Source organism: Gossypium hirsutum, chromosome A02 (genome assembly GCF_007990345.1).
Source record: "Gossypium hirsutum isolate 1008001.06 chromosome A02, Gossypium_hirsutum_v2.1, whole genome shotgun sequence".
Lineage (NCBI taxonomy): Eukaryota > Viridiplantae > Streptophyta > Magnoliopsida > Malvales > Malvaceae > Gossypium > Gossypium hirsutum.
In genome coordinates this window covers 32,599,707-32,618,433 of record NC_053425.1, presented here as the reverse complement: position 1 = coordinate 32,618,433, position 18,727 = coordinate 32,599,707, and the positions used below count along the sequence as shown (strand labels likewise).

The 18,727-nt window shown below is 31.8% G+C and overlaps 2 protein-coding genes and 1 pseudogene across 5 annotated transcripts; 2 read left to right on the top strand and 1 right to left on the bottom strand.

Annotated features, from left to right (window-relative positions):
* Positions 1–3,656: 3,656 nt before the first annotated feature.
* LOC107951980 (1,4-alpha-glucan-branching enzyme 1, chloroplastic/amyloplastic) lies at positions 3,657–9,912 on the top strand. Of its 4 annotated transcripts, none has more exons than XM_016887183.2 (15): positions 3,657–3,878; positions 4,003–4,104; positions 4,280–4,490; positions 4,628–4,697; positions 4,773–5,042; positions 5,383–6,289; positions 6,645–6,761; positions 7,009–7,071; positions 7,359–7,466; positions 7,957–7,986; positions 8,420–8,487; positions 8,640–8,721; positions 9,004–9,120; positions 9,329–9,448; positions 9,537–9,912. In XM_016887183.2, exons 1-15 carry the CDS (start codon positions 3,795–3,797, stop codon positions 9,735–9,737), a joined length of 2,550 nt encoding a protein of 849 aa, XP_016742672.1. In that variant the 5' UTR covers positions 3,657–3,794; the 3' UTR covers positions 9,738–9,912. The 4 variants fall into 4 exon arrangements, with proteins under 4 accessions (XP_016742672.1, XP_040942651.1, XP_016742670.1 ...); XM_041086717.1 differs by having other exon boundaries at positions 9,526–9,912; XM_016887181.2 differs by having other exon boundaries at positions 7,885–7,986.
* A 642-nt stretch (positions 9,913–10,554) lies between these two features.
* LOC107951981 (dolichol-phosphate mannosyltransferase subunit 1) lies at positions 10,555–13,485 on the top strand. The gene is made up of 8 exons (XM_016887184.2): positions 10,555–10,893; positions 11,645–11,744; positions 11,846–11,879; positions 11,955–12,031; positions 12,131–12,156; positions 12,252–12,416; positions 12,508–12,622; positions 13,191–13,485. The coding sequence occupies exons 1-8, from the start codon at positions 10,799–10,801 to the stop codon at positions 13,293–13,295; spliced, it is 717 nt and encodes a 238-aa protein (XP_016742673.1). The 5' UTR covers positions 10,555–10,798; the 3' UTR covers positions 13,296–13,485.
* A 577-nt stretch (positions 13,486–14,062) lies between these two features.
* On the bottom strand, positions 14,063–15,014 carry LOC107951982 (uncharacterized; annotated as a pseudogene).
* Positions 15,015–18,727: the final 3,713 nt, after the last annotated feature.

The following is an 18,727-nucleotide window of genomic DNA, read 5'->3' as shown; positions in this document are numbered from 1 at the left end:
TCTACCGGTAGAAGTAAGTCAGAGAGCATCCCAAGGCAAGCATTAGACTTCTATAGATACTTAGGGGGTCTTCTACTGGTACAAGTAAGTTGGGTAAGCAATTTTTTATCTCCCCTACACATTTTACTGATACAACTATCGCTACAAGTTTGAACCCTTGAAAGCCTTAGGCTTCTAACGATATAAGTAGAATTTTACCGATACTTGTGGCTCCAACGATCATAATTTTCAAGACTTCTATCGCCACAAGTTCACTTGTATCAATACAAGTCCTCTGCAATTTGTAATTAATGCCCAAATTAATTGCAACAACGACTCTAATTCACTCCAAACTCTCCAAATGACTCCAAGGTTGTTTAAAGGATTTAATACAAGTCAATAGCTCCACATTAAAGACAAGAAATAAGCTTGTAAAGTCAATTGCATAAAATTGCAATCTTTTTTATTAGTATTCTCTTTGTTATTCATAAACACACTTGAGTAACCATATTTCTTATTCTTTTCAAGTATTGTATTACCATTGAGTGAGTTTTATCATGGTAATATCTTCTTTTGAGATGCGTCTTTAATTATTGTTCTTATTTCTCATCTTTGTAAGGGAGTGTTTAAGGTTTTTGGATAGAAAATCTTAAGGGAATTGACTCTATATTATCCAGTGAAAACATTGTTATTGAATAGTTCAAATATAGTGAATTTAGGAAATCCTTACTTGGGGTAACCTAAGGCAATAGAGGTAGACAATTCAAGCCAAACTATTATAAATTCTTGAGTTTCCTTTAATAGCTATTTTTCACTGAAGTTTTTAAAAATAACAATTCACCTCCTCTTGGTGATTATCAAGGTTAACACTTTCTCTTTTTCATTTTATTTTTTAAATGTTTATAATTATATTTAAAATTATTATTTAAATCATAATATTTAATTATTCTCATTAAACAAAAATTAAAATTTTAGTTTTTTATTTATTATTTTCATTAAATACCCATTAAAATTTTATCTTTTTTTATGTAAATTTAAACTTTTAGTTCATTAAAAATTCAATTTTTTATTCAATATTAAACTTTTATTTCTATTGAATTTTCCATTACTTTGTTTTTATTAATTTTTTTATCTAGGTTATGTTTCTAACTTTTCTTCTAATTTTGTTAAATGTTAATATTAATTGCATGATGCTTAATGTATTAGTACTTTCATCAAAGCAAAAATAGATAAATTTACAAATATATATATTTAAATGAAATAACAAAAAAATTAAGTACTCTTCAAAATATAGGCAAACATCTCTATAACAACATTTAGCGAACTAATTTTTTTATGTTTTATTTTAACTTTTATAACAACTTTTCACTTATAACAACAACATCCAAGATTATGAAACACATTATTATTAAATTAGTTCTTTGAAATAGTAGGTTGTTGAAAATAAGTAAAATTTTAGCTATTTTATATAGATAGTTCTATTAATTATGATTTATTAAATAAAAATTATCTTAATTAAAATATTATTTTAATAAAATGTTTAAATTTCATATGAAAAATCTATTAATAATAATTTTCAATGAGTGGAAACACCGATATCAATTCAATAAACTATTAAGTTCCTTAATTAAATATGCTACCATAAATTTTGATAACTATAAACTTATAAATTAATTACTTGAATTCAATAGCTCATAATAAATTAATTAATTTAATTTGATAACTCATATAAATTAAAAAAACTAGTTAGATTTATAAAATTCAGAATTAATAATGTGAAAGAATATAAAATAAAAAAAATGCATAAATGCAATATGTAAGCACATGCTATATGTATCTTTTAGCTTTGTTTATTTGATTCTCACTTTTTTTTAACATAATTTTACTTTCAAATAAATGTAAGCACTTGCTATATGTATCTTTTAGTTTTGTTTATTTGAGTCTCACTCTTTTTTTTTAACATAATTTTACTTTCTTTATTTGATGGAAATTTAATATAAGAATTATATGAATTTAAAGGTGAGCAAAATTAAGTTTGATTCGAAAAATTCAATAAAAATTTAAATTTTGAATTAAATAGTTCGAGTTAATCGAGTTATTCGGATCAACTCGAATAAAAAATTAAATTTTTCGGTTTAACTCAAATATGGATTACACAATTTAAGTTATCCGAAAGTCTAAATAAGGAAAAGGCAAAACTATGTTGTTTTGATAAATGTTTACCCATCAGCCTTACTTATGTAGTTAAATAATCTTGTACTTTCCCTACTAGTTGAATAATTAATCCATGTAAATGCAATATTGAGTATAAATAATATGATTCTTTAACTCGACTCGAAATTTTTTGACTCGATTCGAAAAATTTTCAAATTGAGTTCAGTTGGTAAAATAGGATTCGTCAACTCGACTAACTCGAAATTTTTTGACTCAATTTAACTCGACTCGATCAAATACAAACTGCTATATGAATTCTATTGTAAGTTTACAATAATTATCTCTCGATAATAATATATTGTTATAGGTGTATAACAACTACTTCTTTATAATATGCAAAATCATGATAAACAAATGATGAAGTCAATATATACGGTATATTTTTAATACATGATTAATTAATTAAAAATAAAATAGTTATATATTTATATATATCAAATTAATAAAATTAAATCCCGCATCGCGAATTCCTAATTTTAATATAAAACAAAAGAGAATGAATTTGATAAAAAGATAGGAACGTGATTTTTGTTTCCATAATAACCAATAAGATCGTAGCATTTTGGATCATCTCGGCTTCTTCAGTACTCACTACCGCAGTAGAAGAAGAAGTGGGATTTATTATAATTAAAAATTTAATTCATTGAATTTTAACGGCAGCTGAGTTGTAACGTGTGAGTTTATGCTTTGTCTGTTCACAAAGGCATCCCAATCATACGGAAAATTACAGAAATGGAAGGACATCCTTTCAACTGTAACACTTTCTTTTTTCAGCTGAATTTGGACATGACCAATAAGAAAAGGTAAAATAGACCATTAGTCATTAAACTATAGATAAATTTTTATTTTGTCACTTAACTTAAAAAAGTTATAATTTGGTCATTGAACTATTTGAAAGTTTTCATTTAAATTACTAGACTATTAAAATTGATGCTATATGGTTTTCTTTATTTGCACTACCTGCATCAATTGAAAGCTCTCTTCCCCCTTCTCTTCTACAATTTAATTCATTTTTTTATAAAATAACTTTAAACATCACGAATCTGCAAACTAAAATTCAAACAGTTTTTTCTCTTATCTTCGATATTGATCATTCGATCAACTTAATTAAAATGTATATTCTTCTACTCCTCGATCTGTATTGATCCACCCTACTGATCGTCGAATAGTCACTTAAAGCTCATGGTTGAACTTCAAAATAAAAATAGAAACTTTACAACCTAATGACTTAAATAAATTTTTTTGAATAGTTCAGCGACTTAAACAAAAACTTTTGAATAGTTAAGTGACTACATTGTTACTTTTTTTAATTAAATGATCAAAATAAAAATTTGCCATAATTTAATGACCTATGGTGTAGTTTACCCATAAGAAAAAAATGAAAACTAATTGCTTATTATACGTTAAAAAAATCAACGGCTTAGATTTTATTGATGGAGACTTCCACATAAATTAATCAGTTAATAAATAAGGGATTGGCGCTGGTGCTAATCAATTGTGTTATGCTTTGCCCTCTGTTTAAACCAAATTTTGCTTGAAGGGAAAAATGGAACTGAGCTGAGAGAACTTTGAGGGGCTGAATCTTGCTTGGACCGGCAAAGATGCTGGGTTCGTTGAGTCTTCTCGCAGCAACGCCTTTTGCTTTTCGTTCTTTCTCACCTTCACCTAACAACAATCGCTTTTTGGTAATTGTAGTTCGAACTTTTCTTCTTCTTCTTCTTGTATTTACTCAAATTTCTTAAAACTAGACAATTTGCATGACGTTCTATTCCTTCCTTCCATAGCCGTTAAACTTGTTTGTATTTCCAGAGTTCAGCAATTAATCATCAAATTGCTAAACAACTAGCCACTGAATCCGGACGTGGATCCCAAAAATTGCTTCGGCGACATGTATTTCCAGTTTATCGAAGGGTATGATTTCCGTTTTCAATTTCTTTTATGTGGTTGATTTTATTTTTCATGAATGCTAGTCCTAATTAGCCCTTGTGAAGATATTCCTCGCACATTGATGATAGTATTTTGGTGTTATCAAATATAAGTATTTTGGCGGTTGGTTATATCATCTCTGCTTAACTTTCCCCTCCAGGTCAGTTATGGTTCCCCAATATCAGCTGTTATGACTGATGATAGTTTAACAGTTACAACCTCCGAGGAAGACACGCAAAATATCGGTATCTTGGATATTGATTCTGCCCTCCGACAGTTTAAAGATCACTTTCAATATAGAATTAAGAAATATGTGGATCAGAAAAATCTCTTTGAAAATTATGAGGGAGGCTTGGAGGAATTTGCAAAAGGTCATTCCAATGCTATCTGCTTCTTAATTTGCTTTTCTCAAAGGCTACTTCAATGATGAAATTGCATGCTAGGTAGTAAATTCAATATTTTATATGTGAATGTTCAAACGAAATCTGTCTTTTACTCTCTTCTGTAGGTTATTTGAGATTTGGATTTAACAGAGAAGAGGATGGAATTGTCTACCGTGAGTGGGCTCCTCCTGCTCAGTAAGTTTTGGTTTCTGAAACACAATTTTACTCATAGTATTTGATTTCTTAGCTAGAGTCTTTTCCTTCATGAAGGGAAGCTCAAGTTGTTGGAGACTTTAACGGATGGGATGGTTCCAACCACAAGATGGAAAAAAATGAATTTGGCGTTTGGAGTATTAAAATTCCGGATTCTGAGGGAAATCCTGCTATTCCTCATAATTCAAGAGTCAAGTTCCGATTCAAGCATGGTGATGGAGTTTGGGTAGACAGAATGCCTGCTTGGATTAAGTATGCCACTGTAGACCCTACCAGATTTGGAGCTCCATATGATGGTGTGCATTGGGATCCTCCACCTTCAGAAAGGTGCAATTTCTGCACATTTTATGTGATATATTTTGATACTGATGATATGATACATTAAAAGTAGAAGAAATACATATAGTCAACAACTGTGTCGTGTCTTGGCCAACAAAAAAAAAAACTACTGTGTGGTCCAGGGTTTTGGACCTAGTTGTATTTGTGTGTGTGTGTTTTAAATCCAGAATTTAGGAACTGTTTATTAAGATAAGTTTGATATTGCTAGAGATTAAAAACTTGCTGCCATATCCACTGCAGTTCCAACAAAATTGAATTGATGCTGATTTTCTACTTTTAATTTGTGATTGAGAAAATTGTCCTAATGTATTTTTCATTGTTAATGCAGGTATGAATTTAAGTACCCCCGTCCTCCAAAACCTAAAGCCCCAAGAATATATGAAGCGCATGTTGGAATGAGTAGCTCTGAACCACGTATTAATTCATACAGAGAATTTGCTGATGATGTTTTACCCCGTATTCAGGCAAATAACTATAATACCGTACAATTGATGGCTGTAATGGAGCATTCCTACTATGCGTCATTTGGATACCATGTAACGAACTTTTTTTCTGTAAGCAGTAGATCTGGAACTCCTGAGGACCTCAAATATTTAATTGATAAAGCTCACAGCTTAGGTCTACGGGTCTTAATGGATGTTGTTCACAGTCATGCAAGTAACAATGTGACTGATGGACTTAATGGCTTTGATGTTGGCCAAAGTTCCCAGGAATCGTATTTTCACACTGGAGAAAGAGGTTACCACAAGTTATGGGATAGTCGACTGTTCAATTATGGTAATTGGGAAGTCCTTCGCTTCCTTCTTTCAAACTTGAGGTGGTGGCTTGAGGAGTTCAAATTTGATGGGTTTAGGTTTGATGGAGTGACTTCCATGTTGTATCATCACCATGGTATCAACATGCCATTCACAGGGGATTACAACGAGTATTTCAGTGATGCAACTGATGTTGATGCTGTTGTTTATTTAATGCTGGCCAATTCTCTGATAAATAGCATCTTGCCAGATGCAACTGTAATTGCTGAAGATGTTTCTGGTATGCCTGGACTTGGTAGGCCAGTCTCTGAAGGGGGAATTGGGTTTGACTACCGCCTGGCTATGGCCATCCCTGACAAGTGGATTGATTACTTGAAGAATAAGAATGATGAAGAGTGGTCAATGACAGACTTATCCTGTAGCTTGACAAATAGGAGATACACTGAGAAGTGTATATCCTATGCTGAGAGTCATGATCAGGTATAGAAAATGAGGAATTACTTTTCTGATCAATTTATTTCTAAATTTAGTTAAATAATTTCTTTAGGGAAACTTCTCCTCCTTTGGAATTTGTTCTTCCCACTTTCGGATGATTACAGAAAAGATAAGACATAAAGAAAACTTGATTAATAAAATGTTTTCTATCCTCTTCCTTTTCTCCTCTATCCCTAAGCAAAGCCCGAGAGGATTTAAATCTTAAATGGTTAATATCATAGCTGATCTCCTGGCCTGAATCTGATACTGTATTTGCACTTCTTATTGTTCCCTTTTCTTTTAATGTTTGTATATTTTGCCATGTTTTGTGCTTCTTGGATATAACTCTTGTTTGGTGCAGTCTATCGTAGGTGACAAGACAATAGCATTTTTCCTAATGGATAAAGAAATGTACTCTGGCATGTCATGTTTAACAGATGCTTCTCCTACCATTGACCGAGGGATTGCACTTCACAAGGTTGGTGCTAGCTCAAATGTTAGAGGCTTCTCTCCTGTTTCCTTTATGTCTTGCCATGTTGATGGAATTACTGCCACCATGAATCTATGTGTGCATGCCTTGTTCTGAAAACCAGAAAAACTTCAATTATTTTTTTCAGCCTTCATATTTTGCGTCTGCATAGATCATTTTCTTTATTCAGTCATTATTTTCATTGCTTCTTTCTCACTCTTTAACTTTTTTCTTTTATTTAAAATTTCCTTTGCAGATGATACATTTTATTACTATGGCATTAGGAGGAGAGGGCTACCTTAATTTTATGGGAAATGAGGTAAACATTCTGGCTCAACTGTGCATACTGGAGAGTAATCAAGACTTTATTTAGGTGGATACTAGAGAAAGTATCATGTCTAGGAAAAGTAAGGAGATTTTTCAGTGCTATGATTTTATCAGAATGAACCAATGAATATCTGTGAAGGCCCTTTAAGTCAAAAGGACATGAAAATAATAAAGGGGTGATAGGCTATATCTGCCTAGAGGGCAATTTTCTGATATAAGGGTTTGTTTTCTCTTTTAACAAATAAGGTTACTAGATATATCTTCTGCTTGTTTGTACAGTTTGGACATCCTGAATGGATTGACTTTCCAAGAGAAGGCAATGGGTGGAGTTATGAAAAGTGCAGAAGGCAGTGGACCCTGGTGGATACCGATCACTTAAGATACAAGGTCAATGGTCATTTTATTAAGAATTTGTTAAAATTTCTATTCTGTATTCCATCCTTGACCCATCTCCTTATCCTTCTCCAGTGGACAGCAGATGCTAAGATTTGAACATTTTAGCATTAGGGCATAAGCTAGTGAATATGTGCCAAGAGACCGATTAAATTTCTTTCTACCTTTTCATTTCAATAACATAATGCTAAGATCCGGATCAAAATCCAAGTTGAACATGGACCATTGTTTGCAATTTGGTGATCATTTTGGAAATGCTCACCTGCTTTTTTAACTTTGAAGGCATCTGTATAATCTATTTACAGACTGAAATTTCTTTTGTATTAATCATTATTGTATCTTTTTTATCTCTCTCCATTCAGGAGCTATGCAATCTTTACATAAAATTTTCCCTTTGCATTTGGTTTTGCAGTTCATGAATGCATTTGATAGAGCTATGAATGCACTTGATGATAAATTTTCATTCCTTTCATTGACAAAACAGATAGTGAGCTGCACTGATGAAGAAAACAAGGTAAATCTACAATGGTAGTTGAGTGGTTAGTGTAAGACCATTGCAGCCGTCGATCTAATTCAGGATGCAAAATACATGCACATATTTGTTGACAGTCAAAAGTTGTTTAACTGTTTTAGGATTGAATTTTTATTTTTAGAATTAATAAATTGTTTATTTATCAATCTTTTATGGCTATCCAAAAACCAAAAGATTGCAATAGCAAGTAAACAAGATTATCGTTTCCTTTTGAGTTTCAAGTACGTATGGTAATAAAATGGAAGGTTTCTTGTTATGTCATCATGCTAGTCTAATTTTTCTTTCTTCATTTTACCTCCAATGGGATAGAGATAATGGCACCATACCCTTGTTTAGTTCTCTGCCGTATAACATCCCATTGCCATGTTTTAACCCCTTCAGTTTTGGCGGATGCATTAATGGTTTCTTGATTTAGGTTATCGTCTTTGAGAGGGGAGATCTTGTTTTCGTGTTCAACTTTCATTCAGAAAATACTTATGATGGGTATGTATGCTTCAAGTTATGAAAATTTGTATTTATTTGTGTTTGTACAAGGCGCCATTTCGGCTAGAGACTGATCTACTTATCTATATATGCTAGAAAGAAATTACTTGTACCCTAAAACTCTTCAACTAACTATTGTGTGAAACATGCAGGTACAAAGTGGGGTGTGACTTGCCAGGGAAGTATAGAGTTGCCCTGGATAGTGATGCTTGGGAATTTGGTGGGCATGGAAGAGTAAGGAACTCCTGCTATTGTTGTTATTCTTTCCTTTTGCTATTGCTGAAAGAGTTATGTTTTTATCTTGGCTTGATTTCTGGCAATATAATTGGGAATTCACAGTACTAATTTCATGAATTTTCGTGGGACTTTAAAACAAAATGTTGATTGTTGCCTTGGGTCTGGGATTGCCCTGTCTACCTCGCAACTAATGAAGCAATAGCATCTAAAGCCTCTCTTTGTTCGTCATCTATGAATTGTTTTCTCTCCTGGTAATGCTAAAATTAATCAATCTTGTAGGTGGGTCATGATGTGGACCATTTTACATCCCCAGAAGGGATTCCAGGTGTACCTGAAACTAATTTCAACAACCGCCCTAATTCTTTCAAAGTACTCTCACCAGCTCGCACATGTGTGGTATGATTATCACTTCCTGGTCTTCCTGATTATATTATATCATATCATCCATCACAGACCATGCTTGGCATTGATCGTTGTGTATATTTATTATTGTGCACTTAGGCTTATTATAGATTTCCAACCTTATATGGTATCATGGACATCGAATCTCCGCCTTTATCTAGGGTCAACATGGACTGACAGATTTCTTTCAAATTTTCCACAGGTTTATTATAAAGTGGATGAAAGTGTAGAAGAAACCAATGGTATCAATGTAATTAGTGTCAGTGAGACATTAGAAATGGATGCATCAAAGCAGAAGAATGCTGAGGAATCGGCTATCTTGGTAGGTGATATAATCTGTGGCTGTTTGTATGGGCCCTGAGCCTAGGAATGAAAACTTGAACTGACAGATTGCTTAAGATTCTCCCCAGGTTGATCATGGAGATAAAGAAAATCCACAAGAAACTAATGATCGTGACACAGCCAGTTTCGATGAGGAATTGCAAAAAGATGGAGCAAAGCAGGAAAGTATTGAAGAACCAGCAGCTTCTGTGCTAGACAAAAAGATTGTAGGAAGTAAGTTAGATGAGCCGCAAGTGGAAGAGATGGAGGAGAGAACACCGGACGACTAAGCTTTTCGGCTCCAGCGCCAACCCTATGCGTAATAAGTGCTGGTTTTTGTTTTGTGAATAATAATAATAATGTGAGGACTGAGTAAGCAGGGGATTTAGTTTTGTTTGCAGTTTGTAAATCTTATGTAGACAACAACAATATAGTCTGCTTAATTACTTAGTTATTGCACCGAAATTCCCATGTCTGATCATGAGATTTCAACTTCAATGCTATGAGCTGAAATACTTAAATAAAACAAAGGCTAAAATATTAAATAAAATAAATAAATAAAACCCTGCACTTTACTAGTTTATTTATATAAATATGTATAATTTGTATACACTTGACTAAATCCTTAACCATCTTGTAAGTGGCAAACGAATTATAAGTATTAGGCATTTATTTGCCTTTTTTCTCTCTACTTAAAAAATAAGTAAATTAATTTTTATATATTAAATTAAAGAATATATTAATCTTTTTTATTAAAATTTTTATACATTTATAATGCTAATAATTGGTGTGGTGACGAAATAATTAAAAAGTTCACTTTGCTTTTTAATTTAATGTAGAGTATTAATTTACTCATATTTTAAATGAAAGAATAAATATAATCTAACTTTTAATACAAAAACTTCCCTAATACTTTTAGCTTTGTAAATCTTTTTCACTTTTTAGTTATATCTAAATAAATCCTTAATCTTTAATTTATACCTAAATAAACTTCCATTTGAAATAAAAATTTGCCGTCATTTGAACCAGATAGGATTCTGCGAACTTTGAGTAAAACTCGAGGGATTTTTAGTATTTAAACCAATAAAAAACTTCTCATTTAGCATTTTGTTCTTTTGTAGCATTGTAGCTCAATTATGGGAGTCGGGTTATGAGCTTAACCGAGTTGGTACCTTCTCGGTTGAAGCGGCCTGCTTTGTTCCTAGGCCTTAGCCCAATTTCAAGGTAGTCTAGCAAGCAAAGTCAGCATCCCGATTCATCGTTGAAAAATTCGGAGAAATGAATCAGCGAAACAAAAGAACACACAGAAAATAAAGATTTAGGCCAAGGTTTTCACACAGAAGAAGAAAAAATGGAGCAGAAGAACAACTACAGCATTATAGTACCTACTTACAACGAGCGCCTCAACATTGCTCTCATCGTCTATCTCATCTTCAAACATCTCCGGTATTTCTCCCAACTTAAATTCTCTCTCCTTTTAATTTTTCTTTTCTTTGATCGCTGAACTCGTAATTTTAGTATTTTTAACGTGCCCTATCGAGATCTGATTACATATCTCAAATTCGTGCTCTTTCTTCTGCCCCTCTTGTATTCATCGTGTTTATGAGTGGCGTCCCGTTCAGTATTTTCATTTTATGCAAATGATTTGAATTGGATAATGAGTATACATAAATATGACAATACTGTCATATTTAGTTTCTGTTTTCTGGAATAAATAAATTATCCGGCAATAAATTGAAGCGTCTGTTGTTTTTATATAACTCTACACTCCCCTCCCCCCGGGATTTGGTGCCTATGCATATGAATTAATTATATACTTAAACAGCCTTGTGAAATTAAACCGTAGGAGTTTAATCAATGATCCTATTTTTGTCCTTTTAGTAGTATTCTTCTAGTCTTTGTAAATTCAAGTGGCTATATGTTAAAACTTCTCAAATTTGATGTTCTTGGGGCCAAAGTTTTCACTACAAATCAGTACATTATTTGAATTAGTTTCCACCTTTCCCACTATGCCATTGCTTTGTGTCTGTCATGGGGCATAAATGATTTATTTTCATAAAAAAATTAATGACAGTGTAACTGGCCTAACACTTCGCGAGATAAGTGTACCTACCTTAAAAACCTTTCCTCTTATACTGTGGTAGCTTGCAATATCTGTCATATTTATGTAAACTACTTGTGATCTTGCCTGGAGTAGGGATGTTGATTTTGAAATAATTGTTGTGGATGATGGGAGCCCTGATGGTACTCAGGAAGTTGTGAAACAATTGCAGAAACTGTATGGTGAAGATCGTATTGTAAGTTCCATTCTCATCTACCTTCAAAATTGGATCTATATGTAATCCGTTTTGCTGATCAATTCCTGTGCACCTCTGCTTGTGTTTCCATACTGTTGCAGCTATTGAGACCTAGACCTAAGAAGCTTGGATTGGGTAAGTAAGACCTATTCCCTTTCAGGAGTAATAGGTGGAGCTGACCTTGGGGTTGTTATCGGTTTCAACTTTCAGGAACAGCTTACATTCACGGTTTGAAGCATGCTTCTGGAAATTTTGTTGTAATCATGGATGCTGATCTGTCACATCATGTAAGTATGATGGTGTTTCTTTATGCCTCTTCTTCCGGTTAAATCCATTCACTTCTTGTTTTCTATAATGTATAAGATATCTTCAATCTTGTTTTGCAGCCAAAATATTTGCCAAGCTTCATCAAGTGAGAAATCTTTTGGTTAATAACCCTTTTAAGGTTCATAATTGCGTCTAGTTTACTCAAATCTTTGTAATATTTTGGCCCATGACATCTTATAGGAAGCAGTCTGAAACTGGTGCCAGCATAGTTACTGGAACACGATATGTCAGAGGTGGTGGCGTGCATGGATGGAATCTGATGCGCAAGCTAACAAGTAGGGGAGCCAATGTTCTTGCACAAACTCTTTTGTGGCCTGGTGTATCAGACTTAACTGGCTCTTTCAGGTATGTAAGAACTGATTTAAAGAAATGACCATTTCAGACTGTCATAGGCTCGTAGCTTTATTGCTGACAATTCTTTTTCCTTCTATTGAAGGCTTTATAAGAAATCAGTGCTTGAAGATGTCATTAGCTCCTGTGTTAGCAAGGGATATGTATTTCAAATGGAGATGATTGTTAGGGCTTCAAAGAAAGGTTATCACATTGAAGAGGTATAACTAATTTCTTAGTTGCATTCTTATGAATGAACAGACAGATAGTCCAACTTCAAATGAACTGTTTTTATCATTGACTAGTTCACTTGGTTGTCGGCTTCGACAACTAACTTGGATGCTGATCTCTAGTAGTCAGATTATTCTTTCAACTATATCTCTGCAAAGACGACTTTCATATTTTTCTTTGTCAATTGGATTTCATTATAGGGAGCATCATAAAATCTTCCACTTGCCAATCGTGTGTGGGTTTCAAGTTGATTGGGAAAAGGTCTAGGATTCAATCCCTGTGTCTATAAACCCCTTCCCCATGACCCCATTGTAATGTAATGTAATTGCTTACTTGTATGTATAAACTTTTCCACTTAGTTATGTTATGTCTTGCGTTGAACCAGATTGTACAGATATTTTCTACATTGGAGTTTGCTCGTATGGTTTTGGTTTTCTTCCTGTCCCTTCTTTAAGTCTTATTATAAGATTTGCAGTTCGAACATCAATAAACCGTGCAGCTAAACAACTTATTTAATCCTTTGCATTTTCATTGATTTTGACTTTCTACCATTTACAGGTTCCAATAACTTTTGTTGATAGAGTGTTCGGAAGTTCAAAGCTTGGTGGATCTGAAATTATAGAGTATCTTAAAGGCCTTTCATATCTTTTGGTCACAACATGAGCCCTGAGATTGGCTGAGTAAGCTTTGCAGCGAACAATTTTTATGGCTTAGTTCTTACTAGTTCCTTTGTAACCTGACTTTTTGATGGCTAATTTAGTTGGTATTTTGCTACTGGATTGAAGATGTTATTCAATGGAATTGAAGATGCAAAACCTAGGGCGGGATTGCATTTTACAGGCTTAACAACAAACTTTCTTCAGCTGCGTTTAGTAGTATTTTTTAGAAGTATTTTTGACATGAAACCACTTTTGAATCCAAAAGGATTGTTAAACAAGCAACTTTTGAAGAAAAATTTTAATTTTTCAAAAGTATTTTTCCCCAAATATAGAAGTTAAAATTTTTAGCCTTTTCCTTTCAGAAGCATTTTTGATAGTTTAATTATGTTTTTACCCCTCTAACACAAAATATTTTCCCTTCTTTGATTAATTGTTAAAAAAATATTTAAAATTTATTTTTCATATATTAAAATATTGACAATAAATTATAATAAATTATTTTTTACATTATTATTAAAAATATCATAATATTAACTAATTTGAACATTATTTAAATGTTAGTTTATTACTTTATAACACTATGTTTAATATGGACATTTTATTTATTAAAAGCTCTTTTTGACAACAATATTAAACACTTAAATCTTAAACTTCAAAATTAGTTTTTCAAAGGATTTTTTAAAAGAATTTCTTAAAAAACAATGCTAAAATATTCCTTGTTATATTTGCCGAATATTGTTATTTCTGGTTAGTTTGTGGGATATTGAGGAATGAGATGCAAATCCCCTAAGCTATTATTATTGCTCAGTCGTCAAGGATCAGATGAAAGAAATTATTGAATGAATAGAGGATAACATGTGAGCATCTGTTCATGTTCAAATATTGAGAAACAAACATCTGGTAGAGCAACCAGAAGGAAACATAGTTGGGAGATGAAAAAAAATCTATGGTTGATATTCAAATACTTGAATAGAATCCCAAATTTCAAAGCTTACCAGCTCTTGTTTTCTTTTGAGTGGCAGTGACAGAGACAGGGAGAGGAGGCTTCTTATTCTCTTTGTTCATGCTTCGGAGCAGGTACCTTGGTGTCTGAATCTCCACCGACTTCCTCAAGCTCTCCAGCTTCTTAGACGACCCTCTTCTTTTTGATGATTCAACCGTTACTCCAAGATGGTGCCCAGTCTTTGATTCATTCTGGGTTTCGCCTTTCTTCCTCTTAAGCCTCTCGTTTCTTCTCGCCGAGTACTCCTCGTAAAACCGACCTCTCTCTCGAACACTGGACAAGAATTGGTGACGCTGAGAACAGTCTTCTCGCCTAAACCAGCGGCTTCCGTTTCCCCATTTCCAAATTCATCTCTAACCGTCCGAGCCAAAACTCGTAAATCACAAGAAATAGAGCGATACTCGGGTCGAATCTCGGATTCTTCGATGCCCCAAGTAAGAATCGGCTTCTGGGATCTCGTTAAAGAACCTTTAACAAAAAAGAAACAAAGAAGATGAAATGAAATGAAAACTATTAATGGTTTATAATAAAAGAAAAGAAAAAGGAACCTGGAGGGGTTTGCAGGGAGGCAGAATTTGATGGAAGGGAGCGACGGGGTCGTAGGCGGATAGGCGATTTAGCGGCTAGTGTAGGTTTACTATCATATTTCATCTTCGACATGATTCAAAGATATCTTTTTTTCTCTTGCAGAAAAGAAACTGCACAGATTCAGAGAGAAACAGGGTATTGACCAAAACTTTATAACTGGTTTAAAATTTAAATTTGCGGTGGGGACTGGAGCGTTTCAAACGGTCATATTCTATTATCTCATCTGACGGTTAACATTTAATTTGGATTCTTTTCTCAGTTACCATTTTGATTACAATTACAATTTACGTTTAATATATATTTGCATTGGGTTAGCATTTCATATAAAAACGGTGGAATTTTTTAATTCCACTTTAAAAGTTGTCCTGTGTCATCTTTTTATATTTATATTTTAATTATTTTATTATATCTTATAAGATATTTGTTATTATTTTAATTTTATTTGTGAAGGTTAAAATTTTTATCAATAGCATATCATATATATATTTTTATTAATATTTAATACAAGAAGTCAAACACTTTTTCTTAAAATTTTTTTCAATTCCGTACATAAATTTAACAATTTTTATTTACATATAACTTAACAATTTTTTTTTTATATACAATAACTCAACAAAAGTTAGACAAATATTGCTCTCAATAATCTAATGCGGTTAATTTATTATTATTGAACATATACGGTTAATTCAATTACTAGGTAGCAAAATCCTAATGCATACAAATAAAGAATTTAAAATTTTTTAAATGCTAATTAGTTTAAATAAATTAAATTTGTTATTAATATCTTATTAATTGGATGTCTATAATGATCAAGATAAAATTTTAATGTACTTTAAATTCTAATAGTTATTAGAATTAGATTTCTACATTTTTTATACTTATTATGGCTATAAATAGATATTTTGATGCAGCATTGTAATCACCCTTTTTTATCAATAATGTACATTCTATATTACTTTCGTATTTTCTTTATTCTTTATTCTCTCTTTATTTTATAATACGTTACCAGCATGATGATTTTCTATTTTTATTTTCTTTTAAAATCTTTCGAAGTCATCTCTCAAATCCAATTCCTCCTTCATATTAAACTTTCACCCTTACAACTTCACCTTCAGGATGTTGAAAGATTCAATCTCATAATGGATTATGGTGATGATGATGATATTAAAAATCTTCAGGTATATTTTATTATATTTTATTTATTATATTATATCTATTATAATTGGAAACTAATCATGACAATATGCATAGATAGATTTTGATTTGAAATCTCGCGCATATTTTGATGGTGATTATCAAATAAAGAATCTATTGAGATATTTATAAATCCGTCCTACTAGATTTGTTGCATTCCCAAAGTGAATGTAAACACAAAGAAAATAAAAGATATACTCATGGACCACTAAAAGTGGGAACATAGTAATAAATAAGAGAACAATGAGAGTTCTCAAGATAATTTTTTCAAAGGGTAAAGATAACTTTTGTTATCAATGTGATATGATAAGATTATTGGCCACATATGTGGCGTATGCCCAAATATTTTGTTTCTCTTAATATTCTTTAATGAAGATATGAAAATGTAGTAATGAATTCTATCATTACAGATAGAAAATATTTATCTTATTTGGTACTAAAACAAACAAATATTATTCCAATATTTGATAGTACAAAATTAGTCGAAAGCTCTAGAAGAGCTAATATATCACTATCTAAAAAGCACAGAATTTGTGATGGTTAATACATTACTTTTAAAAGTTATTTGTAATGGATCTCATATTGAGATTGTGAATTAGAAAAATATTATATTTCATATGAATAAAAAATGGGATTGAGTTATTATTTTATAATCCTTGTGATCTTCTTTTGTTATCATCCCCATTAAGGGGTTGAAAGTAAAATATTTGACTATGAAAGATCTCTTTATAAGCAATGAAATATGATAATTCTATCTAAAACTCGTTATGATTGGATGCACCTAAAGTTGCAAATTTTTTTAGATATTTGATGATTTTGACATATTCCCTGAAGCGAATATTACATATAATTATTTGGAAATTATATCTATTGACTTGGTGGCATTATAGATTTCACATTGGTTTAGACATTTTCAACAGTAAATGTCACAATAGTTCTTATATGTGGATACAAATTAAAAGGAATAATAATAAAATTATCAATTTGTTACAATTTAGTACAATTGAAACACATGTTAAAGTAAACCAGAAGTTTACTAATACAAATGCATTTACTACTTGGCGTGACTAGTTAGACCATCCTGAATAGTATATGATGCAAAAGTTAATTGAGATATCATATGGACATCCATTAAAGATCCAGAAGATTTTTTAATTTAAAAGAATTCTTATATGTTGCTTGTTCTCAATGAAAATTGATTATTAGAAACTCACTAGCTAAAGTTGAGATTTAATGTCTTATATTTCTGAAACAAATTGGGCCCATTCATCCACCATGTGGATAGTTTTGATATTATATGATTTTAGTAGATGCATCTATAAAATAATCACATATGTGTTATCAATTTGCAACCTGTCGTTTGCAAGATTACTTGTTTAAATGATTAATTTCATATTATGCAATTAAAACAATTCATCTTGCTAATGTTGATGAGTTTACATCCCAAGTTTTCAATGATTATTGCATGTCAATTGGGATAAAAGTTGAACATCCTATAACTCATGTTCACACAAAAAATGATTTAGTTGAATTATTTATTAAATGCCTCCAACTAATAGTTAAATCATTACTTATGAGAACTAAACTTTCTATTTCAGCATGAGATTATATTGATTTATATGTTGTACGCATCAAACCAATAAGTTATAAATACTCCCATTATAATTGGTTTTTTATCAAGAGCTAAATATTTATCATCTTTGAAATTTTGTATGTGTGTATATGTTCCAATTGCTCCACCACAATGCACAAAGATGAGTGAATCCTCAAAGAAAGTTGGGAATATATAATAATTACAAGTTTCTTTGCATTGTTAGATGTTTTGACTGCATTGGAGATTCAATTATGACATTATTTGTGATTACAATTTTGATTCAATAGTTTTCCCTGTAACGCCCCCACGCCCGAGACCGTCGCCGGAGTCGAGTATGAGGAGTTACTAAGCTTAATTTAACATATTTAGAACTTTGGATTATTTATTTCTACATTCACAGCTTTTAAGCTACTTGCATCACAGTCACAAGAAAAATAATATCTCGAGTTACGAAACTCAAAATCAAGATCCGTAAATTTTCCATAAATCTAGACTCATATACCTATCTACTAATTTTTTTCTAGAATTTTTGGTTGGGCCAATTAGTACAGTTTATTAATTAAAGTTACCCCTGTTTCAGGACTTGACTGGTCTGACCTCTGTTTACTACGAACCACATTTCTCTCTGTAAAAAATCCATATGACTATGAGGTTTGTTTCTAATGAAACTAGACTCAATACGGATTCTGAGAATATAAAATACACTACCTAATTATATCTTTACAATTTATGGTGAATTTCTAAAGTTGGAACAGGGGATTCAGAAACTGCTATGACCCTGTTTCACTAAAATTCAAATATCTTGTAACATATAATTCCTTTACCTGTTTCATTTGTTTCATGTGAAACTAGACATAATAAGCTTCAATTTGATATGTATTCCATCACCAAGTTCAATTTATATGATTTTTAGTAAATTTTTAAACTCACATCAGTGTTGCTGCAGTATTCTGTTTATGGCAAATTTCATCCCTTTTATGAGTTTTTATGCACTAAGTATCTTAATAATTTTCCTTAACATCAAATATAATTTAAACTAAATATTTTCATAATTTAT